Source organism: Copadichromis virginalis, linkage group LG11 (genome assembly GCF_057382275.1).
Source record: "Copadichromis virginalis isolate Kocher_CV1m ecotype Utaka linkage group LG11, C_Virginalis_male_GT1.1, whole genome shotgun sequence".
Classification (NCBI taxonomy): Eukaryota; Metazoa; Chordata; class Actinopteri; order Cichliformes; family Cichlidae; genus Copadichromis; species Copadichromis virginalis.
Window position 1 is genome coordinate 19063912 of NC_140628.1, and position 27503 is coordinate 19091414.

General features: G+C 41.2%; 1 protein-coding gene across 1 annotated transcript; it reads right to left on the minus strand.

Moving 5' to 3' along the window:
* Nucleotides 1-27503, minus strand: LOC146698363 (uncharacterized). Its single transcript, XM_085473458.1, has 11 exons — nt 27297-27503; nt 26615-26777; nt 26366-26437; nt 26192-26268; nt 25458-25558; nt 22382-22498; nt 20160-20234; nt 6614-6752; nt 1086-1168; nt 847-943; nt 1-738 (listed from the first exon to the last, which is right to left on the minus strand). Exons 1-11 carry the CDS (start codon nt 27354-27356, stop codon nt 571-573), a joined length of 1152 nt encoding a protein of 383 aa, XP_085329584.1. The 5' UTR covers nt 27357-27503; the 3' UTR covers nt 1-570.

Genomic DNA, 27503 nt, shown 5'->3' on the forward strand with positions numbered 1-27503 from the left:
AACACTTATATATATATATATATAAAGATTTATTTTTGAAAAACATTTGCAGTTTTAAAAAAAAAGTCCAAAAAACAGGAGGTCAGCTATATGCGAGTAACAAAATGAAGTGATGCAGCAGCGCAAGAGGACTCCATGTATCTTCCCTTGTGGCTATAACATGGCAGAATATTAAGACAGAACCAAGTGAGATTAAAAAAAAAAGGTATCCGGTTGAGCGGTGACGTGTGTGTGGCCTTTGCATTGATAAGGAATAATGTATTAATTTTTTTGGTACTGGCCAATCAGGTGAAGAGCCTGAAATAACAACTTGAAAGATAAGATGAATCTAAGACAGGAAATACTTCATCACATTGAATACCCTCCAGTTATCTTCAATTAAAAAGCTTCCAATGAAGCAGAGCTCTGCAAAAAAGTGTGTTCTGAAATTGACTGCTTGATGAACCTTAGCAGACGTGTAGACAATCGTTCCAGATTGCTGCAAAGAAATGTTTAAAAAAAAAAAAAAAGTAACTTGATTGTCTTATTACTCCATTCATGTCTGGGGTGTAGTTACATTTTGGACACGGGTCACTCGCTCTGCTGCTTGGCTTGTCGTTGGTTGACTAGCTTCCTCAGGTGCTGGCTGATGGCAGATGGCTTCTTGTAGATCATTCGCCGGTCTGCTCCTTTTATGTGAATGTGATTGGCCGACGGGTAGGAATCCTCCAGAAACCTCTTTTGAAGCTTCGCTACCATCTGGTGCATGGGGAATATGATTTACCATGTTATTAGAGCATTGTTCAGTCACTGTACCAGACCTAATGATGCAGCATGAAGTTGTGCAGTTACAGTAAAGGCACTCACTCGGTTTAGGTGTTCTGGCATTTGCATGTCAAAGGAGTCCCCCGTGAGCACGCTCACTGATGTCCTGCTGGAGAGGGGCTTAAACTTTGTTATGTCCCTTTAAAAGAAAAAAAGAAAAAAAAAACAGAATAATAATTTTGTTTAATATTTTTGAAGTTCACTTTGAATTCCACATGCAAATGTGCAAAACCATCCAGAAAAATCTGGGGGGGGAGAGCGTCTACATATCTTTACCATACCTTACTTGAGCTGCACTTTCATTCAGAAAGTAATGCTCATCGACAGCAGCACTTTGGTGCGCAGGGTTACTTTGTAGGTATTTCTGTAGGAACAGAAAAAAAACCCATGAAAGATCAATACAGGCTAACAAAAACAAAGAATTTCCACAGTTATCAGAAATGTACGGCAGCCCTGAGAGGTCAAATGGACTCCAACTTAAGAAAACACCAACAAATAGAAAAACGCTGCCAAAGCACATAAAACACACACACAAACACAGTGGAAATGGAAAAAAAACAGAGAAGGAATAAAGTGAAGGTTTGCACTGAGGCACGCTTAAAAGTTCAGAGAGTTCATCGATGTTGTGAGGGAGAAAAGGGCAATGGGAGTTTTAAAATCACGTTTTCCTAACATATTGTGGATACATCTTCGCTGTTTACTGTTAACTTTTCGGTTCTGCACTTTCGTCACGTTATCATCTCCCCAAAAACTTCAGTTGTGTTTTGTGAGCTTTTGCAGCATTTTTCTCTTTGCTGGTGTTTTCTTAAGTTGGAGCGTTTGACCTCTCAGGGCCACCGTACAAAAGAGAACACAAACAAAAAACACGGTCGCTGATGGTCACTATTTAACAAAAACTAAACTAACCATTCAGGTAGATGCGTGCAAACATCCACCATATCCTTGTTAACCTCATCAAAACTGCACAGGTGAAACATTCTCTCCCCGTTTGAGACTGAAAGCATTTAGTTACTCCAGCCAAACACAGATCTGAACAGACCGTTGATTTCCTCTCAGGCACGCAATAAAAATGGGCAGCACAAGTATCTGATCAACTCTGACATTGGCCAACTTGTGATGGCAAAGAAACTGGGTGATAACATCTGCAATTGTCGCCATGTTGTTCCAGTTTCCCTGCCAAAAGTTGCCCAAAGAAGGACAACCTGTGAAACCGGCAGCATGGTCTCAATCAACCGAGGCTCACTGATGTGCAGCAATGTGTGGCTTGTGTGGTTAAATACCACTGCTGAAAGCTCCTATAGAGGGTGCATCTACACTCAACAAAAATATAAACGCAACACCTTTGTTACTGCTCCCATTCCCCATGGGATGGACGTAGAGACCTAAAATTCATTCCAGATACACAATATAACCATCCCTCCCAAACAGTGGTCACAAATCAGTCCAAATGTGTGGTAGTGGGCACATCTGCTATATTGAGATAATCCATCCCACCTCACAGGTGTGCCACATCAGGATGCTGATCTGACATCATGAGTAGTGCACAGGTGTACCTCAGACTGCCCACAACAAAAGGCCACCCTGGAATGTGCAGTTTTTTGCGCTATTGGGGGTCTGGGGACCCAGAACCGGTCAGTATCTGGTGTGACCACCATTTGCCTCATGCAGTGCAACACATCGTCGCATGGAGTCTATCAGATTGTCAATTGTGGCCTGTGGAATGTTGGTCCACTCCACTTCAATGGCTGTGCGAGGTTGTTGGATATTCGTGGGAACTGGTACACGCTGTCGTATACGCCGGTCAAGCACATCCCGAACATGCTCAATGGGTGACATGTCCGGTGAGTATGCTGGCCATGCAAGAACTGGGACATTCTCAGCTGCCATCTGCCCTGAACAATGTGAACCATGATTCATCCGTGAAGCGCACACCTCTCCAACGTGCCAGACGCCATCGAATGTGAGCATTTGCCCACACAAGTCTGTTACGGCGACGAGCTGGAGTCAGGTCAAGACCCCGATGAGGACGACGGGCATGCAGTTGAGCGTCCCTGAGACGGTTTCTGACAGTTTGTGCAGAAATTGTTTGGTTGTGCAAACCAATTGTTCCAGCAGCTGTCTGGGTGGCTGGTCTCAGACGATCTTGGAGGTGAACCTGCTGGATGTGGAGGTCCTGGGCTGGTGTGGTTACACGAGGTCTGCGGTTGTGAGGCCGGTTGGATGTGCTGCCATATTCTCTGAAACGCCTGTGGAGACGGCTTATGGTTGAGAAATGAACATTCAATGCACGGGCGACAGATCTGGTTGACATTCCTGCTGTCAGCATGCCAATTGCACGCTCCCTCATTGCTTGTGGCATCTGTGGCATTTTGCTGTGAGACAAAACTGCACATTCCAGGGTGGCCTTTTGTTGTGGGCAGTCTGAGGTACACCTGTGCACTACTCATGATGTCAGATCAGCATCCTGATGTGGCACACCTGTGAGGTGGGATGGATTATCTCAATATAGCAGATGTGCCCACTACCACACATTTGGACTGATTTGTGACCACTGTTTGGGAGGGATGGTTATATTGTGTATCTGGAATGAATTTTAGGTCTCTACGTCCATCCCATGGGGAATGGGAGCAGTAACAAAGGTGTTGCGTTTATATTTTTGTTGAGTGTATGAATCGGACAGACCTTAAATGAAGAAACGTGAGATTAACAGAAGACCTAGTTTGTTGTGATGAATCGCATTAAAAAAAATTATTTATACATAAAAAGTTCTGTGCAAATTATAAGACACTAAAAGTAAATATCCTTTCGAGAACTCATGTCACTAATGTGCGAACTAATGTTTGTAAAAATACTGTACACTTCACTTCATACAAAGTGCACTTTACAGATAAAAACTAAACCAAACTTCCTGCCTGTGTTTTGCCTTTCACATAATTTTTCACATCAGTTGCAGGACTCCCTATTCTTCCTGTGTTCTTTCTGAATCAATGTTTGGAGTCTTTGTGGTGCTAGTTGATGAATATGATGGGATTGATTTAGGGCTGCACGATTAATCGTTAGAAAATCGCGATCTCGATTCATACTTATGTGCGATCTCATTTCCAAATGACAACGATTTAAAAAAAAGAAAAAGAAAAAAAAAGACGACGACGATTGTACCGCACTTTGATCCGGGACGTACTCTGCATGAAAACAAGCGCTCACTCTTCCTGCTCAACAAATGACAAGGGCGGAGCCTTATACCACGTGACACAGAAGCTGTGCCGTGTGATGCTAAAATTAGCAGGGAAAAAACAGCGGAGAGCACGTCAGGGATGACGAGAAAGTGACAGGAGAAAATCCGTCCCGGTCAACCACCCAAACACCAATAACGGGAACCTTATACAGCGCTTCCCTATACACGTCGAACTCAAAGAAATTACGGAGGCTATCACTTATCACCTGACCAAAGATATGGCTCCCATCAACACTGTGCAAAACGAGGGATTTAGGAAAATGATCAACACCCTAGACAAACGCTACACAGTGCCGTCCCGCAACTATTTTTGTATTGCTCTATACACGCAGTGTCGAGCAACGGTGGAGACGGAATTTCAAGCAGTACAACATTTTGCGGCAACAACAAAACGTGAGGCATTTGTTGTTTTTATGTTTGTTTATTGTTTTTATGTTCAGTTTCAACTGTTACGAAGTTGATGTGCAGTTAATAAGTGCAATAAATATTTATACTGGAAAAGAGAATCGTGATCTCAATTCTAAGCCAAAAAATCGTGATTCTCATTTTATGCAAAATCATGCAGCCCTAGATTGATTGGAGTTGCATGATGGAAAAAAATTCTGAAGAGTCTTTAGAATAACTTTTGCACAGTAAAAGTAAAAAATAAATAAATAAATAAATGTGCAGGTACCCATACCCGCTGATGGGTAATTGAGCAATCCCAATTAAAGAATTAACAAGTCAATTTTGGGGGCATGTGAATAACCTTATTCCACAGTCACCTTTTTTACCCGTCTTCACATGCCTCTAATCCCATATCAACTCATACAAACCTTTTATGTTTGTCTAAAAACCCAAGATCCTTGGACAAACAGCTCCATGCACAATGCAATGTCTTTCAGTGAGAACAAAAACGCCCCCAACTTCTTTCTTTCCGCCACAGAAAAATTATATTAGCAGAATAATTTGTAAAAGATGGGAAAAGTAGTAATAACGTTTTCTATAGTAAGCCGATCTGAATGCAGTGAAGGCAGTGTCCATCTCATTCAGCAGAGCAGCTCAGAGAAGGAACAAACTGATAACACTTCTGAAATCTGTCTCTTGTTCTCAGGCTGAAAAAAGTTCACCGCGCTTCAGAATTCACGGGAATTTGCAAAATTGAGCAGAACTCGCCTTTAACTTCATCTGTCACCTGCACGCAATGAAACCAGACACCCTTTGGTGCTTTCATCACTGCGGCAAACAATTCGGGTCCAGTTCAATTAAGCAGCGGTTACATGTACATGCCCTTGAGAAATGGAATGCATGCTATATTGAGTCCGGTGTGTATGTGTGTGTGAGTCTCTGTGTGTACATTATAACCTTCACTAGCCCGTCTAAAAAACCTTTTTCTGTCCTTGGAGAATTCAAGCACAATGATGTCCTTATCTCCTTGGCAACAACTGTAACACTTGAAAAGCTGAAATAGGTCCCTCATCACTGCTGCCATCAAATCGTGGGTGGCTGGCAGCAGAGAACAAGGCGTCTTAACGAACTGTTCTCATTCATCCCCTAGCATACGTCACTGCATCGCACAGACAACTGCAGGAGACGAGTGAGCAGATGTTAGAAAAATGTCACTCAAAGTTCATTAAAGGGTTTAAAAAAAAAAAAAAAGAAGGAAGCAGGAATTAACTTCTCTCTAATAGTCTGTCTCTAATGTCCCTGACATGACTGTCACGGCCTTTGTTTTTCTGCTAATACAGGCATCAGTGTGTAGAGAGCATTTCTCCGTGCTTTTAAAGATACTGGCTTGTTGTTGTTCATCATCGAAATCCATTACTACCCCCGAGCCTCTGATGTTTTTCAATAGGACGTGGAAATGACTACAGGACTTCATGACAGGCAGAAGTGCCACAGCTGTATGTGTGATTCACAGACAAATCTGAGTATGGATGAATGCAAAATAACCCCTCCTCCCTCCTCTATAGGGGAAAAAAACTCATCTGCAATACACAGCAAAAGACGCTTGTAGCTTTTATTAACAGCGTCTTCCTCACTCACCGTATGACCTGTTAAAAGGCCAGGTTTTACAATATAGCAGGCATCACGAGATGCAGGATATCACGCATGAGCTCCAGGAGACGGGTTCAATTTTGGTTTATTTAAAATGTCTCGTGTCATATCATGCCAAATTCACAGTCTCTGACATTATGAAGACAAACGCTCCTGCTATCATCACCCACTCGCATCTCTGCTGAGGAGGAGACGCGATTGTTCTCGCATTAGCGCCATCCTGTGGCTGCACGGGAAAAGGTGAGAGGGAAAAGATTTGAATGCCTGAAAGATATCAATTTTTACTGCTGATTTTAATTCAGTTAAAAGAACACGTGCTATAGATGAAAAAGGAGGAGGGGGAAAACTGTATTCAGCCTACAAAGATGGCATGTTATGATAGTACTTCTGTACCCTGACCATTAGTTACATACTCCCAAATCCCTTTAAAGTCACACCGGACTCGCTGTGTCACATTCACACAAGATTTCAGTGTTTTAATGTTGAGGACGTGCTTCACTGTAGACGCATGTACACTGTATAGTGTGTCAGCCTGACCTGTCGCTGAATGACCTCTTCTGAGACATTCTCGCCTTTCACAGTCGGTTCAATGGCCCCCAGTATGATCAGCATGCGGCTCAGCCCCGTGGCCGCTGAAAACTGCTTGGCTTGGAATGAAGGCACCACCTTACCATACCTGAAAAAAATGACAAGACCTTGAGCAGGAGAACAGCTACGTCTTTTTAAAGTCCTGTGGTAACAGCGTGACAGTAACCGTTAAAATAGTGTCATGTTTCTGTCCTCCTCATGAACCCAGATTTAATATCCAATTGGGAATATTTAGCTCGCGTATTTGCTAAATGCTACATGACATTAGTTAGCTAGCTTGTTGTAGTAATGTCAGTTCATCGCAGATTATCACATAAAGCAACCGCTTTCTCATGTTAGAAACAATGTTAAAGAGATATGTACAATTTGAAATTCTGTGTTGTGTTCTGTTTAAGTTGGCTTTTTTCTTTGTTCTGTGTTTTTTCTTCTGGGAAAAGGACAAAAGAGCAAAACGAAAAATGATTCAAAAGTTCTTACAGTTGCAGTTAAGGCACTCTGTCAATAAAACAAGCTATAAGCTACATGCTCTGAACTATAACACAGGTAAGATAAGAAAACTGAATCATGTTTGTGAATAAATGTAATTAACAATTTACAACAGTCACACTTTAAATGAGCGGTCATCCTCAGAGACCTAATCTTCACAGCTGTAAATGAGTGAGATGGTCTTAAACCGTGAAGCAGCACGCTAAGGCTGGTGCCATGATTGAGAAAGGCCACACGTAACAACTCCAGCGATGTCACACATACTATTTGCTTTTCCTCAAGTCTTTTTCAACCATGAATCTTAAAATTTGTCTTTGAAAACATTTGCCTGGGGAATGAGAAATACCGTTTTTTTTTTTCTTTTTTAGCAGGTGAGAGAAGTAGAGCTGCAGGATTTTGTAACTCAGGAGCCCCAATCGGTTTCGGCTCACTGGTGCTCTGAATTGACTGGTTTCAGCCTGCAGAGCCCAATCAATAGTGCCACTCGCCACTGCTGCCGCTATTGCCGTGCCCCGCACCCTGCCCCTACATAGAGCACGCACACTGCAGATCTGTACCCCTGCACGGAGAGACACTCCTACCTGTTTCAGTCTGATCTGGATCCGATTTCAGCACTGTTATAGCCCTATCTGTTCCAACATCTGAAACAACTGTGAACAGGTTCTATACATTTTCAGCCCCTGTGTTACACCCAGCTAAGGAACGGTTAAACACTTAAGTATTGATCATTTTACAAATGGAATAATTGGTTTGGGGATTTAAAAAAATAACAGAAATTGTTAATTTTTCAACTGCAAAATATTAAATTATTAAAACAAAGAATAAAAAAAACAAACAAAAGGGCAAATCCAGGTATTCAAGAATGTATGACTATCATATATTTCATGTGTTTTCTGGTCCTCAAAATAGGCTGGAGCAAAGTAGACCAATCACTGAAAAAAGGCATTCTTAGATTGGCAGAAAATGCACAAATCTCATTCATTAGGTCAAATGCATGTGAATTTAGCTCCCTATGGCTACAAAAGAACTACAATTTGAATTTCATCTGAAATTCTAATTTGGCCAGCACTTAATGTGTGGTTATATGCTTCCCAGCCACTGCAGGGTGACCAATTGGATTCTTTGAGTCCTTTGGCTATTGCAATTTTGGCTTGTAAACCAGGATCAGATATGAAAACAACAACAAGTCACTACAATACAGCAACAACTTGTAAATCACAAGATAGCAGGGCCGTAAAGTATAACCCTGCTTTACCTGTATAAAATTAACATCATCTTGTATTTAGTAAGAGTTTAAACTAGCAAGAGAGACCATAATCTGATCAGGAAAATGTCTATTGAGTATTATTGTACAAATATTTAAGGAGAAGGGTCGTTTTCTTTTATGCTGCAGTACACTGAAGGCTGAAGCAAGAAAATTACTGTCATCACATCCAATGAATTTGCTGTCTTGCTGCATCTGAAACACTTGCTTCGAAGTTGAGGGTCTGTGACCGCTCACGGTCCGATTCTGCACTTAGAAAGACTTTGGAGCATCAAGGTGATGAAGTCATCATTTCAGTGTGCATGTAAAGCAAGAAGGTTCTAATCCACCAGCTGGGTGGAGCCATTCCGTGTGTCCTTGTGTTTGCATGGGTTCTCTCCACGTGCTCTAGCTTCCTCCCACAGTCCAAAGACAATCAGTTAGTGGCTTAATTGGTGGCCGCAGGTGTGAATGTGAGTGTGAATGGTTGACCGTCTCTCTGTGTTAGCCCTGTGACAGACGGGTTACCTGCCCAGGGTGTACATTGCCTCTTGGCCTGTGACAGCTGGAAGTCGAACCCCTGACCTAAAGTTCCAAACATCGTGTAGTGTTACCCCCCTACATACACACACACTCTTACACAACCTAACAAAGCCACTAGAATGGCTTTAGACTCTTGACATTTTTGACCTCAGATAAATCAAAAATGTCATCAGCTCTTTTCCACAAACTTACCAATACTTGAATTATAATAGCACAAGGCAGCATTGCTTCAAAGAAACTGCACTTCACAACATGTAGGTTTCCCTTCCATTATCCTGCTCACATCATATCACCAACACAAACATGCACCTTTCATGTGTAAACGAACCCATCTGACCTGTTGTTGATATGCGGTACCCAAAGAACTGTAGCTTGGCATATCGAGCTCTGCTCCAGCAAAGCACATCACCGCTGATTGGTCAGACAAAGCTGATAAATAACAGCAGAGAAAGCACGATCAGCTGCCACCAGCAGCTGTGTAAAGATAACACATCTGCCATATTCATGGTGGAAGAAACGCGCCCTTCAGGTCAATAATGGATACAGACAGAGGGAGAAAAGAAACTACTGCTCTAATTCTCAGTCTTCAGTAGACAGAGAAAACTTTTCAAATCAGACCTCCGGAGAGTGACATTTTGACATTTTCATCTCCCTTTCCACAGTTTTCCCCTGAAGTCATTCTGGCACCACAATTTAGAACTGACTCTTCGACCTGGCTCTTAAGGGACTTCTCATTCTCTGCACATTTTCCACCTGTCACCCTTTTCTTGCCCCTTGGTTCCAAAAATAAAGGGGGGTGGGGGGGGTGGGGGGGGGGGGGGGGTGGAAAAAAAATCTCCCTATCAGCCTTCCAATTCGAATCTGGTCAAATCATTGCTGGGTCTGGCATTGAACATTATTTCAAGGATTCTCCAGCCACCTGTCCTATTCCCTCCTCTTTTTTCCATTTTTAATTCTGCCCCCGAGTGAGGATTATGCGAAGCAAGGCATGCGTGTCAAAGGGAAATTTAGTGGGTAAAGACAGCCAAGATTGGCGGGATGAATTAAACAGATAACGGGAGGAGACGAAGTGGGGGAACCATGTAGAGCAAAACGCCTCACCGATGTTGGTCATTTCAGAGGGGCTCTTTTTTTTTTTTTTCTCCCTTCTCCCCACAGGAGCGAGGAGGCAATATCTAAATTAATAAAGTGATGAAATGAGTTTGTGCCGTGGACTTTCTGCTGTTTGACTTTCCCATCTGGATTAGTGCAGGCTGAATGGACGCTCTGTTACTTTTGTTACAACTGCGCAATTCACTGTCGGAATTTGGCCCAATAGTGATAAGGCTCCCCTCCTCCTCCTCATTACCATCTCATTTCATATGCAGGGCCTCTGTTACCTGAGAGCCTGCTCACACACAAAACACGAACTATTACACGAGCTTCTGCCAACTATTACAATGAGCACAGAACATTTAAACACGGACTATTACAGAGGGCTCACCTAACTATTACGCCGAAGGAAGATTTCTTAAGAAAAAAAAAAATGGTAGAGACCATTAGAAAAAGGCAGGCGTATAAACGTGGACGTGATGGGGCCTTTATCTCTGACTCTTTCAGTGTAGATTAATCAGCCCAGCCTGAATAAACTGTCCTTTTGTATATATTTTGTATGCATCCAAAAAATTTACTAAAACATGGAAATAATATAGAAAATCTAACATTTGATGAAAAACGAGCCAGTACAGGAAGTGCTACTCCTTCAAGGACAGAAAAAAAGTAAGACCGAAGCCCAGTGACATTTTGCCACTTCTTACGTTGTATTTGCGACACATTAAAAAACGAGTGAGGTAACCTTTACATTTTAACCCGACCTTTATAAAACAGGCATGCTCCTTGTGTTGTGCAGCACTACTCACATTCAAACTGTTTCCAACATACTTCAGTACATAGAAATGAATCACACCTGGACATTTCTACCTTTAACATTCAACATTCGGGTTTTATGTTTGATTCTTATAATGTTTTATCATCTTTTACAGCAAACCTGGACAGTATTTACACTGCCTCACTAGTTCAACCTTTTTCCATAATAGATTGAAATAATTTTTCACTGGAAAATTCTACACACAATGCCCCATAATGAGAAAAAAGTTTGCTGGAAATGTATTAACGATTTAAAATAGAAATATGACATGCACATAAATATTCACACACCATGCCATGACAAAATTCTCTGGTCTCATCAAACACAGATTGAACACTTTGACCTGAATGATGAGCGTCGTGTCTTGTGGAAACAAGGCGCTGCTTATCATCTGGCCAACATCATCCTTACAGTAAAGTGTGATGGTGGCAGCATCATGGAGCTAGTCAGGGTTGAGGGAAAGATGATGTACAAAGACAACCTTGATGATAACTCTGGATCTCAGACTGGGGCAAAGGTTCTAACAGGACACCAACCCTAAACATGCAGCCAACATAACAAAGAAGTGACCTCTCTGTGAATGTCCTTAAGTGGCCCAGCCAGAGCCCAGACTTAAACCTGATTGAAAAACTCTGGAGAGATCTCAAAATAGTTGTGCACTGACACTCCCCCATCCAGGCTGATGAGAGAGTCTGCAAAGAAGAATAAGAGAAACTGCCAAAAAAATAAATAAAAATAGGTGAGCAGAGCTCGTAGCATCATATTTAGAAAGACCTGAGGCTGTAATTGCTGCAACAAAGTACTGAACAAAGGTTATTGATACTGATGTACTGTTTTATATTTTGAAAACATTTGCAAGAACTTCAACCAAACCTTTCCAGTTTGTGTTACGAGGTCTCGTGTGCAGAATTTTAAAGTGAAAAGAAAATTAGATCTATGTTGGAATAAGGCTGTAACATGACTAAATGTTAAACAAGTGAAGTGCTATGAATACTCTCTGGACATACTACACGTTAAAAGAGAGTACACTAGCTTTAGGAAGGTAGGAAATACAACATAAGGATCGGCAGACGTTCACTGACAAAGTAAAAGAATTCCAGCTAGATTTTCTGTTGCTAACCAATTTCATATTAAAGTCCCTTAGCTCCACTTAAATGTGTGTTTTTCCAGAGACATTAGAGCGGGAGAGACAGCACTCAGCAAACACTAATGTATGGGAGAGCTCTTTGAGCCCAAAGAGACAATTAACAACAGCGCAGGGAAAAATCTGAGCATGCAGGCAAACAGCAGAGATTCACGACACTTTCAACGATGTGCTGGCAGATATTTTTACTCATTATTGTTTTAAAGGTGTAGGTCAGAGCACTTACAGTTATTCTCATCTTACTGCATCCATAATGGAAAACTGAGTATGAGATGCTGATTCTGTCCATACTCTGTTTTCAGAACAACTTGTAGAGTTTTTTTTAAATATTTTTTATATCTTGATTTTTTTCCCCCCAAATCAGATTTGGCTAGTGATTCTATACATGCAGCTTTGTTGTTATTGTTGTTTATTTCCAGTGCCATTAAGCTCTAAAATTCAAAACGTTCATTTAAATACTGGATTCAATAACTATACAAATAAGTGCCCAGGGGCATTACCAAGATGGTTGCCAGGTTCTGTGACATCCTACTTTTCATTTTGAACGTTTCACCTTTTCTAATGAATAACATATAACAATAATAAAAACACTGTCTTCAATCAGTCCTCAATATCCATGATTTCCTTCCAGCTCTGGAAGCCAGTTCATCTCACTTGATTACCAACCCATCATTTGTACGAGACGCACTTTGAAACCTCGCAAGCAAAACATTTTCTTAAGTGTTAAGAATCCTTCCAAACAGGAAATAAGAGCATAATAACTTGGAATAATTGTCTAAATTAAAAGGAAAAGTTAAACACAGACATGTAATACTGAGCACAACCACAAGGTGCCAGTGTTGCACCACGGTCAGTTCCCTGCCTCCTCCCTGCATCAATACTATAGGTTACACTGGGGTAAATACACAGGGGCCGGGACAGCCCTGTTTCATTAGCGCAGCATAACAGCAATAGTTACGCTTACAGTGGTTCTAATTACAATTAACTGGCATTCCTGACTCATCGGGGATTCAGTGAACAGCTGAGTCAGGGAAAGACAGCAGGAAGCTCTTGCCACAGTGGGAGCCATTTCAGAACCACAGTGTGATTCATAATGAATGACACACTTATGAAGCAATGGATGAGAACCCATGCTGTATATGTGAAGAAACTGTGTTGTGTAACTTGACTAGCCTTATTATCATGTCACAAAACATACCCCAAGACATATTTCCTCATATTAAATATAGTCTCTACTCCCTTCCCTTGCTCCCACCATACAGCAGCCCGGGGCTGGGTGGTTGCTGCCAATCTCAGCAGAGGATCCCCGAGGAGGTTTTAGAGCAGGGCTGTTCTCCAGTGAGTTATTGAACGCAAACTGACGCTGAAAGCGAATGGGCTCTGAGGGGGCAAGTGGGCATGTCGTCACTGCTGCTGCTGTTTACCAACGAAGGATAAAGGAGACAGGGAGCAAGAGAGCTCAGAGATTACATAACGCCACTTAAAGTATTAAATTACTGCTGTAGCAATCTGAGTATAATTGGAAGGTTTAAATATCACAATAAGGGAAGGGACCATACAGAAGTAGGGGGGAGGAGAGAAAATTCTGTTACGCCTGTAAATTTATCCACTAACGAAGTACAGGGTGGACGGGATGGAAACACTTGGACTGAACCTGTCTGGCTTATAAATCACGCCAGCAGCAGCTGTGAGCGGCCGAAGGGTCGTCAATCAAAACGACAGTCATACGCTGCCCGTCATGCAGAGCAGGCTCCAGGTGAGCTGCGAAACGTGTCTAACTGCTGCACAACGCGGCACGCTGTGCGGCCAGCAGCGTGTGATGTGCAAATATAGAGTACGTGCATGCATAAATGTTTGTGTTATCATGACTCGGAGTCTGTCTGTGTCCGTGCTTTGTGGAGAATATTAATGAGCAGCGGGATGATGAATGGTGCACAAAGTGTCATTTTCACTTTGGGACTCTTAACTCACTCAGGGTTAGATCCAGGCCCACTGCCACAGCTGTCAGGCCCACAGTGAGACACTCTACAGAACAACCTCCTTCATCTTCCTCTTTACATGCATCATGTATTCTAATTTACAGCAACAGAATGCACTGAAAATATGCTGGATTTATACAGCACGCGCACATAAACTTGTTGGGACGGTCTCAGATGGAATTCTTCTGTTCTAAACATGATAATAGATTCAAACACCAAAAACTAAAAACACACCTAATAATTAGAAACACTTAAAAGACCTGAGATTGAGAGGAAAGGGATAAAGAGATGTTCAAGCAGTGCTCCTCTGAGGACTGAGTTACACTAAACACAGTAATAGTACATTAAAACGGAGCGTCTGTCAGTCAATCAGCATTCATTAGAAGGACCATCCCATTAGACAAGACCACTCCCCTCCGTTTCTGCTCTCTGAGCAAATATATTCCCAATGGCTTAAATTAGTTTTATATCACACGTGTGCACGCCTGGCTGCAGAAGACAGGAGTGTGTAAAACCACAGCAAAACTCTTGCTTTAAATGCAGCATTGTTAGTGTAATTGTTTTGGTACTTAACACCAACCAATCTGTCTCATTCCAGCTGGAATCTCTGATCATTAAATGGCCATCTAGAGAGTCAGGGCAGTCTGACTGTCAGCACAGTTTTCATCCATCATTACAGAGCGAGAGAAAGAGAGGAAATGAGAAAAAACAGACAACATGGACGAACGAGAGGACTGTAACCGAGGCAGAGTTTGTACATTCGGTCTTTCTCAAAGAAATGCTTGCTCAGCAAGAAAATGTATGAGGAGTTAAAAAGAGAAGAATCACCATTTAGATTCTTTACAGATACAATACTTGATTCATAAAACAAAAGAACCAATTTCCTAGTCGAGTGTTTGGATTAAGCTGAAAAAAAAACAAAGCAAAAGGAATGACATGATTGATGGAATAACCTGAGATTGCTCAGAGTGAACTACTAATCACCAGGCTAAAAACGGATGCCAATCAAGTTCAAACTGAACAAAGTCATAGACTGGGGAAAGTTAAGAGACGTAGATAAGAGCTCGAAGCATCTTAGTGAATTCCTGTAGATCAAGGATCAGGAAGTCATCATGAAAAAAAATGGGAACACACTACTGTTTATGAATGACTGAGAAAGAAAAGATTTGAACTTTTACCTGCCTTGTTGTGTTTTGTTGGATGTGTCTTGTGGTGTGTGTGAGCACATGAAGGACAAATTCTTATAAACCGTGTTGCTGAAACGGCCACAGGAAGTTTGAACTTGAACTCGACGCTAGAGCAAAGGGCAGTTATGCTGTAAGCGGCTACGCTTGGCTCTTTGTAAGAGAAACTTTGGTGGCTCATCTTAATGTAATAATATTAAAATCAGGATGCCAGTGGAATTAAACTATAAGCTATTAGACATCTTTAAAAGAAAAGTTTAAAAATTGCTCATCTGAATATTTGTAGCCTTCAAAATAAGCTGCAAGAATTAAGTGCTGTGCGATCTGAAAATGCTTAACGTATTATTTACCTATAAATACACCAGTAGTTGATATCGAGGTAAGATTACAGGGATTTGGTATATACAGAGAGGATTGGAATAAATATAGAGAAGGTATATTGAAAAAATACTGACTCATTTGGAATTAGATGGCAGTAACACATCTGAAAAAATTAGGACGGCAGCAACAAATGGCTGGAAAAGTAAGTTGTACTAAAAGAAAACATCTCGCAACTAATTACTTTAATTGGCAACATGTCAGTCACACGACTGGGTAGCAAAAGAACATCTTAGAGAGGTCAGTTTCATTAACTGCAAAAAAGCATATCTCTAAAATTGTGGAACAATTTCAGAACGGTTTTCTTTGAATATCGCTTCATTGACAGGATATAATATCATCAAAAGATTCAGAAAATCTGGAGAAATCTCAAGGCTGAAAAATGAATACTGAGTGCCCATGATCTTAATGCCCTGACACAGCACTGGATTAAAAATGGGCATGATTATGTCATGGAGATCACTACATGGGATCACATCACTGTCAGTAAACGTTCAGTATTCAGACCAATCAGTCATGTAATGCTGCTGTTATGGATTAAATAAAAAATAAAAGATTATCTGATTTTTTTTCAGTCTATGAAAAAAAGCCTTTATATTCAAAGTCCAGATAAAGCAAGACCAAAGCCTCAGAAATGCATTTCACACTCCAATCTATTAACATGCTCACACAAACAGATACTGAGAGATTGGTTTAAATCAGGGGTGGCCAACTCCAGGCCTCGAGAGCCGGCATCCTGCAGGTTTTTGATCTCACCCTGGGTCAACACACCTGAATCAAATGATTAGTTCATTACCAGGCTTCTGGAGAACTTCAAGACATGTTGAGGGGATCATTTAGCCATTTGAATCAGCTGTGTTGGATCAAGGACACATCTAAAACCTAAAGGACACCGGCTCTCGAGGCCTGGAGTTGGCCACCCCTGGTTTAAATTAAAGAAATAAGGCTCCTTTTTCAAGTGGAAAGACGAAAATGATTCTCTGCTCACACTGGTGAAACAAAAACGGACGGTGCCGAGTGACCCCGACCCGTGGCCGGCTTTTGTGCCGAATGCAATTTGTCCAGACGTACGCCGAGGCTTCTCCTAATCTCAATGATAGACCCTCTGCTTGATTTTTCATCAGGCGGTATTATCTATGCTCGCAAGCAAAGCGACACATGCTGCGATGTCTGCAGCCCAAAATCCCAAGTAAGAAAGCTGACCCTTTACAACAAGTGTGCAAAAGCAAACGCCTACACGCGCACGAACACACACACATGGCATTCTCAGGAGATGGGGCCGATTCATTTTGTAGGATGTAACAGAACTAATTTTGGGAGAGAGCCTCTGTTAATGAGCTGGTCTTTGATGTGTAAATCCTCCAGTCCCAGAGCAAAGCTGATACGGTCTCCCCACAATCCTGCTCAGGTGCAGTCCTGCTCCCTCCTGCATTACTTATCATGTCCACCAAATAATATAAGACGTCATACAGCTAATAAATCTACATCGAAGACAGAGAAGACATGCAAGTTTGTGAAACAAACAAGGTAAAACAAGGAAAATGATGAAGTAACGCAAGAATGTCAGTGGTGTGGTGACGCTGGCGTGAGCGGACTGGTGCTGAACATGCTTTGGGTCTTCGTGCAGTTTCCCTCATTCCTACATAGTCATCCATGGAAATCAAAGCGCAGATGATGGAGCTGTTTTTTTAAACTGACTAAATGTAAGTCTTTGGAGAAGCAATATATAAATGAAATCAGCCATAGAGTAATTGGATCGTTGCTGCCGTGTCATGTACCCAGTGAAATGAATGCCTATTAATCAGAGGATAATTGAACACATACCCCTGATAAATGGTGCTGCTCCACTTTGAGTCCCGTACAAATTAGGCCATTTTCAGGGATCCATTTCTTATCTGCCTTCACTCATCCTTATACAGGCTGTGGCCTAATACTGGCAGACAGAGCTGTGGTTGCAACATTTCTTAGGAACAACTAAATAACCTTCCTTTCACCACTGATTTTACCATCCTGTTATTTACATTCTTATGCCATACGCAGTCCTTTACGTCTGCATCTGTTCTAACTGATTTGCCTCTCCTTGCATCCTTTATTAATTATATCTGTACAAAGATATACGAGCAGAATTTTTGCACAGGAAACGAAGATGTGATAAACATGTTTATTTGCCAATTTAAAACCTTTAATGGTAACTTGTGGTTCTCCAAAGCTCAGTCTCAGGCTAGTTTATTTTATGCTAAACCAATGTAGTCCCTCAAAATGATTATTTTTGTACGATACAAATTAATTTTATTGGGGCATAAATCTAGAATTACTTTTGGATAACTGTGAATAATTACAAGCGAGTTTGATTTCTAATAAGGCCAGAATTTAATTAAGATTTAACTAATCAACTCTGGTGAAAAAAATAAATAAATAAAAAAAATGTTATTTTTATAAAGCTCATTTCTATTCAGTTATGTTAATGAAAGCGTGTCTAAAGTATAAAATTATGGTGGAAACAATTTATACCAAAGCAACTCTACCACAGTACTCGTAAAAAATCATGGACTTCTTTAATCAAGCTTCAGTGTACACCAATCATCCACATCTGATCACCTCACACAGCTCAACGCTCTGCTGGGAACTTTTTACACTCATAATTCAATTTTGGCAACTGTCAAATCTTTTCATCGCTCCATCAGACTTTTTCTTACTGACTTTCAGTCCAGTTTAGTAATGAGGCCTTTTTTCCTTGTTTCACTTCCTTAAGAATGCAACCTAGGTCTCGAATGAAGTCGAGAGGAGACCGGGCCTTTGCAACCGTGGCACCCAGACTCTGGAATAACCTCCCTGTACATATTCGTACTGCCGAGTCTATCCAGTCTTTTAAATCACGTCTTAAAACTTATCTTTTTACTTTGGCCTTTGATTCTAACTAGTTGGCTGTTTTAGCTTATTGTGTTGTTACCTATTGTTTGTTGTCCTGTTTTATTGTTTGTTTTAATTGTCTCGTGTTTTTACTGACTGTGAAGCACTATGGTCAACACTGTTGTTTTAATATGTGCTATATAAATAAATTTTGATTTGATGATTTGATTTGAAGAATAGCTTCCTGACAGCCACTGAGACCATTTCTGATGAAGCTTCAGTAAACAATAGAAAGATCAACTGAACATCCAGATGAATATCTCAAGGGCTGTGTCATGTCTTTGCTGTATTTTCTTCTATTTCTTAAGTACACAACATTTAGGTTCTGCAGATGGCCCGACATTTCTTTTGTCCTATACTTGTCCAGTTTCCTCATTATTTTAAGGACACACTGCACACCATGGAAAGATAAGCTGAGTTTTCAGCGAATAGTTCTTTGGGAATCACTGATTGCAAACAGACAGTCTTAATGTTGTTCAAAAATGTTCGAAATGCAAAAAAATGATGCGTTTTACAACAAGCTGGTGTATAGGCTGTTGGGTTCTGTGTTGTCTATTATGTGGACACACCACGCTGGTTCACTCCTTTAGTTAGAACCATTCAATTATGCTTGAATGACCCATTGGTCCATCTGAAGTAGCTTAACAAACAAAAAAATATTTTTTAAATATATTTAATATTTGACTCTGACTGAAATGGTCGGATTTAAGGGTTGGACTGTGAGTGAGTGAAAAAGCAGCCAACGTCTAAAGAAAATCTCAGAGACCTTCAGAAAGTCTGAAGAACTATTGTTCAAGACCACGTAAAGAAAACAAAATGCACATAAATATAAATACATTTCAAATCATTTACCAATGAAACAATAATGTCTCTCAGGTTTTGAGCATGAAATTCTGTTTTGTACCTGGTGACAACAAATACACTAAAACTGCACTCTAGAGGTTTGTTTATCACGTAGCCATCCCAGTGGCAAAACTGTACATCTGATTAATTCTAATCTCTTCAGCAGAGAAATACCTTTTAATAGCTTCACTCCATGCTCCGTACTTGTAAACAAACACAGTTAGCACTGCATACCTGGTACCAACAGTCCTGCTCTGAACTCTTGCTTATCATTAATAACAACCAACCCCCCACTTAACACCTCGCGTATGATAATTAATGCATAATGAGATATATGCTGTGACACTGACTTGACATATATCGCTCGGAGGATTAAAGCAGAGCTATTCCACTGTCTGTCACTCAGTTCCGACCACCACCACAACCCCGGCTTCCCCCTCATCTGTTCCCTGCTCAAGTGAGTGCAATCAGCTAATGAGTTTCTGTGGCCTCCAATTAATCATGCTAATGAGCCCCACCCATTAAAAATAATCAACTGTTCTTGCCATAAATGCCAGTAAGGGAAGAGTTTGACTCGCTAGCGCCTCTGCCTCCCTTCCCCTCATGCTAATCCTCTTTTTTCTTGATACAGTTCCCTTTTTTTCACCTCTTCCCTGCCTCTCGCTTTTTTATCTGCCTCCTCTCTGCCCCTCAGAGCTGTTATCATCCTTCTCGCTCCCTTTTCCACGCTCCTCTTTTCTCAATCTTCTTTCCCACTCTACATCCCTTCCCAGTTTTTGCTTCTTCGACATGTTTCCATCTTCTCTCTCTCTCCTTTGCATCTTTACTTTTTTTTCTTCTTCCGACTCAGTCCTCTGAAGCCTTCCACTACAAACTCACCAGTACTCCTTCCACTTGTCCTCTTCAAAAATGTCCTCTGGGATGGGATCAATCAGCACCAGGTCTGACACTTGCCTGAGGACAACAAGAGGACACACACACACAGTCGGATGAAGAACGACTCATTGACTACTCTTGTCCACTTTACCCTCCTGGCCTGGGAAGTAATGAGCTTGAGATGGATGGCGCCATCTCATTTGTCTTCCTGGAGATTTGTCCCCACAGACAGATGACCACACGCATACACCAGATCCCGAGGTAATATTTCCATTTGGAAAGGTGTCATCCACTCACCACTTCTTAATTTTCTCCCTTAACAGCAACAACATTGTGCCTGATTGAATCCTAAATCTTTCATCCCTGGTACGGGCTGCTTGTCACGTTAATCACCTCGTTGTCTCTGAAAAGGGTGAGTCATGTGAGATGATGGGACCGTATACTGGGATATATTTTAACATGCGAGGTCAAGAACTCCTAAATGTCTATCAACCAATTTTAAAATGAGCTTTCTTTAAATTTTGCTGAGGACATGAAGGACTCTTAAATAGTAACACACATTTTATTTTTGTCTTATCTTTAGCATGACATTCATTACCACCAGCGCTGTACTTTAAGTCAGTTACTCACACAGTAGGCTGGTGGTGTAATATGTCTTAATCCACAGTATACAGTCGTCTCTAACATATAGCATGGACAAAGTTGAGGGACTTGCAAGATACAGATTAAAGTTATACATTTTCCAAGTTTTTATTTTGTGTCCCAGGACAAAAAGCTACAGAAGGTGTGATTTAATCAGCCGCTAAAATTCCCCAAAATAAGTCATTTAAATTTGGCCGATATCCCCCTCAAGGACATCTTCTGCCACGCGTCCGGGCACTTTCCAAAGGAGCTGCTCCCTAGAAGCCCCTTTCGAACCATTTTCACTTTGAGGCCTACCCTGCAATTTCACCACGGACCTTAAACGTGGGCTTAAAGCAAACATCCAGCTTCCTTTAGAACTGCAAATTTAATTTAAATTTGTTCGATATCTCCAAATGTCACGCAAAAAGTGATAATGGCTGATGATGAGAGCTGGTTCTTCACAACCCTGAAATTTTCAGGCATGCAGTCTTACTTAAAAGATTTGACTGTATATATTCATCTTTGAAATTGCTGTTAGAAGAGATTTTATCATAAAATGATAGAGGCAATTTTGTGGATCAAACTAACAGCTGATGACAGAAAGCGGAGGCTTTTACAACAACACCAATTTTTACCCTCCTCTCCCCTCGCCCACCTCTGCTATCATCTACATTCATCATGTTCAATCATCTTCACAGATTGGGACCAAAACCATTCCAACCATCAGTAAAGAACCATGGCAGAAAGTGTTTTACATCACATTTAAACTACTGATGCTAATGTTAAGAAAGTTACCTACACGTGTCCATAATCAGGTTTCCTTTAAAGATTTTTAAGAGCACAGTTCAATTAAATTCGTGTACCAATATACACAACTGACAACTCTGGCTTTCTGAGGGTTTTTACGTTTTTAGTTATCACGCTTCTTCATCTAAAACAGCAGCTGTGGTGAAAGTGGCCTGGAGATGCACAAGAAGATGATTTTGATCCGCAGACTGTTGAAATTTGCTATTAATGCCGCTTTCTTATGTTATGAAGCAAGTTCAACATAGCCAGGATTTCTTCATGTTAGCTGTGCACACTCATATAAAGGAGTGCTGCTGTCACTATAGCCTGTTCAATGCATTCAGGTCTACGCTCTCCCACTTATGGAGGAGATGTGGAAATCACTTCAGTTTGTGGCCAAATCAAAGTGAAATAAAGTCTGAATATTCCTTTCGACAAATAGCTTCCAAACAGACCGATCAATAGTGAAATACGATTTTGGTTCCCAATTCATTTTGCAAAGTAAACTCTGTAGAAAATTGGTACCAAACACAATCAGGTACTTTCTTCTGCACCAATTGCATGACTGCATGTATAAAATGCATTCCTTCAGCAGAGAATTCATGTTGTACTTACAGATGATTTCATCCAAAAAACAACAAACTAAATCTAAAGTTTTTAAACAGACCATCCCGCTTCTCCATAATGTAATACTGGCATCACTGTGTTTAATCTGACCAAACTGATGTAACTCTGAGAAAACACTGAGTGGTGTGGGTGGAGGATTAGATGCCAATCCTCATCCAAAATCCTCAGTTTTGGTCTGCAGTACTTACACATCATGAATGTGGGTGTAGAATCTGCTGTTGAGTGCGCCAAGCTCAGAGCCCACCAGGATAAAGGGCCCGACTATCCCAGCAGCCCCCAGAAGCCGGTGCAGATCATCCACCATCCTGGAAGACAGCAACACTCGTGAGCTTCTGCACACAACCAGGATGCACCGCAAACTGGGCCACCATATCTGTTTAGCTAGGTGGCACTGCAGTAATGTCATTAATTTCTAATCTGCTTCCATTATTATTATATTAAGAGGCAAAAATAATCTAAATAAAGAATGTAAACAGTTTTTAAAAAAAAATCAAATCAGCAGTATCTTTAGTTTTCTGATGTCTAATTTTCCAGATCTGGCACCAAAATAAACAGCACTGCTGAAAAACCCAAATGACAGCATAACGGAGGGGGACTGCTGGCTCGCTTCCACTGCAAAACACCGCAGGAAAAACAATCACCAGCAAACTTAAATCATCAGGGGGAGCATCATCATTACATGAGGCGCAGCGAGAGCCATCTGCTCGTCCCGGGTTTGTTGTGCTAATAAATCAAACCCAAGGTGTCACCCTGAAACGAAGAGATTTCACAAGACTCACAGGGTTAAGGTTAGGGAGTCATCACACCTCTTCAGATATTGAATCCCGGGAAATTGATTGCTTGCACCTCAAACAGGCAGCCGACCACTTCCCCCGGGCTGGACGCCAAACTAAACTAGACTGCTGACCGTCGGCAAATCACGGCTGCTCATTCCTTAGGCAGATTTAAGGCTCGACAAACGCATTACGATGTCAGAGAGAGGATGATTAGAGCCCAATCCTGTGGCTGCGTGACGCAGGGGAGGCCTGGAGTGTGTTCAGCAGGATGTGCACACATCAGTCTCCGGCTAGAACATTAATGAGAAGTCCCAAACAGCTACTTTATCAAAGTAATACTGATTCCCTGTGAATATTTACTCTGCTATGGCAAACGCACCGAGTGAAATCTGCGATGTTATTGTTCTGGGGTCTTTGCTTTGTGTCACATCAAGGAAGCAAAATGTTTCTTTTTGGAAACAAAGAGTTAAATGTTCTGGAGAGTGGTTGCATAAATTGTTGTCTAAAAAGGTAAAACCATACCAAACAAACAAAATGCTTTATAAGGATTGTTCTCCTTCACTGCAAGAGACAAAAGAAGGCCCGTTTTTGCTCAGTGGTTAAAATTAATGCCTGACATTGCCTGTTGCCAAGAAACCTTTAAAGGGTTTTCTCTCAGTTTTTTAATAGATAGAAAAGTAGAATATTCCCCATTTTCTGTCTTTCTGTTTTCTTTGATTTACTCAGTAGATAATCATGTGAAAAAGAAAGTATACACAGGACAACTGTGCAGTCCAATGAAAAAGTAAACCCCATGATTCAACATCTTGTAGATCACAGTTCCAAAGAAGTCGGATGAATCGTGATTATTACAGACGAAGAAGATTATTAAAATTTAAGTTCAATTTGAGATTCATAATAGGGAAGAAAGGTGATTTTCAGCATGGCATGGTTGTTGATGATGACAGGTTTTTTTCGTCATAAAATGTTGACTGAGGGAGGAAGCTGCAGTGCCCACACAGACATGAGAAGAGAACATGACAACGCCACACAGAAAAGCCCCGGGGAAGATTTAAAACCAGGACTGAGGCGACAGTGCTAACCGGTCCGCTGGGTCAACAAAGTCAGCAGTGCTTGCTTATTCAAACCTAAAAAATAGACATAAATAAAAACATACCAAAGTGAAAGCAACCGCTCTCCTTTCATCTCAGACAGTGTTGTGTCATAACGCTCCTTGCCACAGTCTGCTATTGTTGCTGGAAGCGCGCTTGCCTCGCTTGTCTCTCTCCCATAGCTCCCAGTAGCTAGAGCTTGTCAAGCTGAGTGGCCAGCAGCTTCTTCTGTTTGTTTACTCATTGTGGGTAACACTCTTGTATAATGGGAAACTGATGGGAGGTTAGCGTGCTAGAAAAGCTGCCGCTGTCTCTGCTTTCACTCTGACTGAGATCAGTCACGAGCCTCATCATATCATCAAAACAGGTACGTTTTCTTCTACTGAGCACCTCGTCCAACGCGTGTGATGTAGAGCAGAGTAGTGCGAAAAGGTTTTAAATAACTCCTTTAGCATTTTAGCAAGAAGAGAAGATATCAACCGTGGGTTTATAATAAAACGGGCATTCAAAATCCCATATCACTTTCCGTCGTGCGCCGCTGAGAAACAATGACCTGACACCGATACAAACATTACACGAGGTCGCCATAGAAACTGAAAAGGTGCCATTAAACCAGGTATGTTCCACACAGATGCTGGCCTCCTGCAATCAGTATTACAGAAAATTCATCTTTTAAAGTTATACAAATTGAGTTTACAAATACAACAACAGCCTATATATGAGACAGGAGGCCCCGCAAGTGAAAAACAGCAGACTCATTCATTTAGAAAGAAAATTACAAGAATTTAAAAAGACAAATCCTAACTGTGACGCAGTTTTAAAGTGTAAAATTATTGCACAGCAGCAGGCATTAACACACATTTTAAATGTCACAAATATAGACTGCATATACAAGAATCTTGCAGCTACGATGAGGTCACCCACTGATTTGTAGACTATTGTTTTAAAGGCTTAAATATGGCATTTTGGCTATTTTATCTTTTTTATTTATTTATTTATTATTAAACAGATTGCTGGCCCTAACTGAAAAACAGGGGGAAAACAAGCCACTAGGTAAGCAATAAAGCAAGCCAAGCTTTATCATGTATTTTACTCTAAATGGGATAATAATCAACAATCAACATCCTGCTATATTAAATATGACTTGAGACTAGAGGTTGTGACCTCAAACTGATCAGGAAAATGTTTCGTGATGTAATAATTCAAGTGAGAGGTGGAGCACGTTCTCATAAACTTCTATATTACCTGATGTGTTTCACAACCAGAGTTGTCTCTCCCATCACCTACTACAAATAGTGCAGGTTTAGTGCATTTCTGTATTGCGTATGTCTGTCTTCTACATGCCGTCTATAGTTACAACCGCTCAGAGTGACGGTCTCATAAAACAGCACGCTCACCGTCCAGTCGTTGACATGTCCCAAACCTTCTCTGTTCCCGTGGTTTCATTCTGCATCAGCCGCTTGCTGAAGCCCAGGCCCATTCTGTCGTATGTACACACCTGAGCAGCGTGACAAACAAGGACAGCGAGAAGATTTTTTTTTCAGTCACACCAAGCTCACCTTACAGAACAGTCCAGACCTGCCTTATTGCGTTCAAGCGCTTTAAAAATGCATGATGGCTGAGTAGCCCTAAAAAGATCCAGATACAAGCGTAAACATTGCTCTGTATGTTTGTTTTTCTTGTTGTTGCTTATGCAGTCTTTTTTCACTTTATGTGTCAGGCCCTTCCGCAACATGGCTATGACTTCATCTGGGTCACATTTCAGACAAACAACATGGGGCAGGCTGTCAGCCTGGACTTTCTGCCGGCAGAAAGACCAGGCTGACAGAGGCTGGCAGAGATACTGCAAGGGCTGTCCCAGCACGACCCAAACAACAAAAACACAGCCACATTTGTAGTCGCAGATTCTGGGGGAAGTTCACCATGGTGGTCAGAGGGAAAGCCAGTGTGACTGCTGACTGACTGACTCTCAATGTACAGCATATGGCAAAAATGACTAATCTAGATCTATTTAATTCAGATATTTAGAGATATTAAATTCAGTCATATTAATAAAATGCTATAACATTTCACAGTATCATTCAGAACGACACCCATTTAATTCTGTAATGTGAGTGAGTCAAACCCCCACCTTTGTCAGCGATGCAACATTCTCTTGAACGTGAAACCAAACATCTGAGGACATTCCAGTTGGTGCATCCAGTATAACTACAGGAAAACAGACTGATCAGGCAGAGCTTAGCTAAAAAACAGAGCCATGTGCCAGAAAAAACTAATTGAAAACAAAATACAGGCAGCTTATTACCAACTGGTTTTCCTCGTCCTTTACACAAAAGATGCATCTTTTGACCCAAACCAACATCAACAATCTGGCCATCTGGATGTAAGACATGGGGAAAAAACTGAATCAAAGATTAGGCTTCGCTGAGTGCTTCTCATTCAGCTTTGAGAACTTCATAACTGTTTAAATTACGCAATTAATAAGTAATGACATTACATTTTGCAGAAAAACATAAAATTGATGTTGGCAACAACGACTTCAAGATGAGTGAACCTTTAGGCAAGAGCATCTGTGCTTCTCTCTGAAGGGAGGCGTAGTTGAGGAACGGAGGGACGAGGATGATCACAAGCAAACACTTCCCAATGTTGACGAGCACGGAGCTGTAAGACACACTGCCTTTGACTTCAGCTTGGCTGGGCCGTCTTTGATCCGGAACCTCATTTATGCAAAAAAGAAAATGTAACGTTGACTGCACACTCACTTCTACATCTCGATTTATAATTAAACACTGAAATGTTTCAAAAGTGTGGAGGTTGGATTTTATTAACCTCAGTCGTAGAGTCAGGCCCAAAAGTGTTACTGCTTAGATCGTTTATTCATTCTTTTTTATTTTCCTTTTCTCTTTTTTTGAGGATCGCTTGCCAATGATTCGTTTGAAAGTAAAATATTCATTAGATAACCCGTAAGTAAGCCGTAAACAAACAAACAAAGCTGTAAATAGTGCAGTTTTGTTTAAGGGGTTTGGCTCCTCTTCTCTTTGGACAAAATAATGGAAAGCTGACAGAAACTGGTTCATGCTCCAAACCACTGTAAGAGCAAATAAATATAAATATCACCAGCAGACATCTACCTAACCGAAAACAAAGTGACACGTTAGCTTGTAGACTCAGTCAGCTAATACTCGCCAGCAGAACTGTCACCTGTAGCCACAAACAGCTTGCTATCGTTACGTTACCTTATTATTAGCAACGGCAGGTTCATTGCCTGATGACGGAGCTTCAGCTCTCCTACGCATTCTGAATGAATGAACTTATTACCAAATGTTGTAATATTCACACTACATGCACAAATGTATTGAATGAATGAAATCAATACAGCAATAGCCTGACTTCCTGGACGGCTTACAGCAGCCGACGAGGGACAAACCGCGCAATGCTCTAAA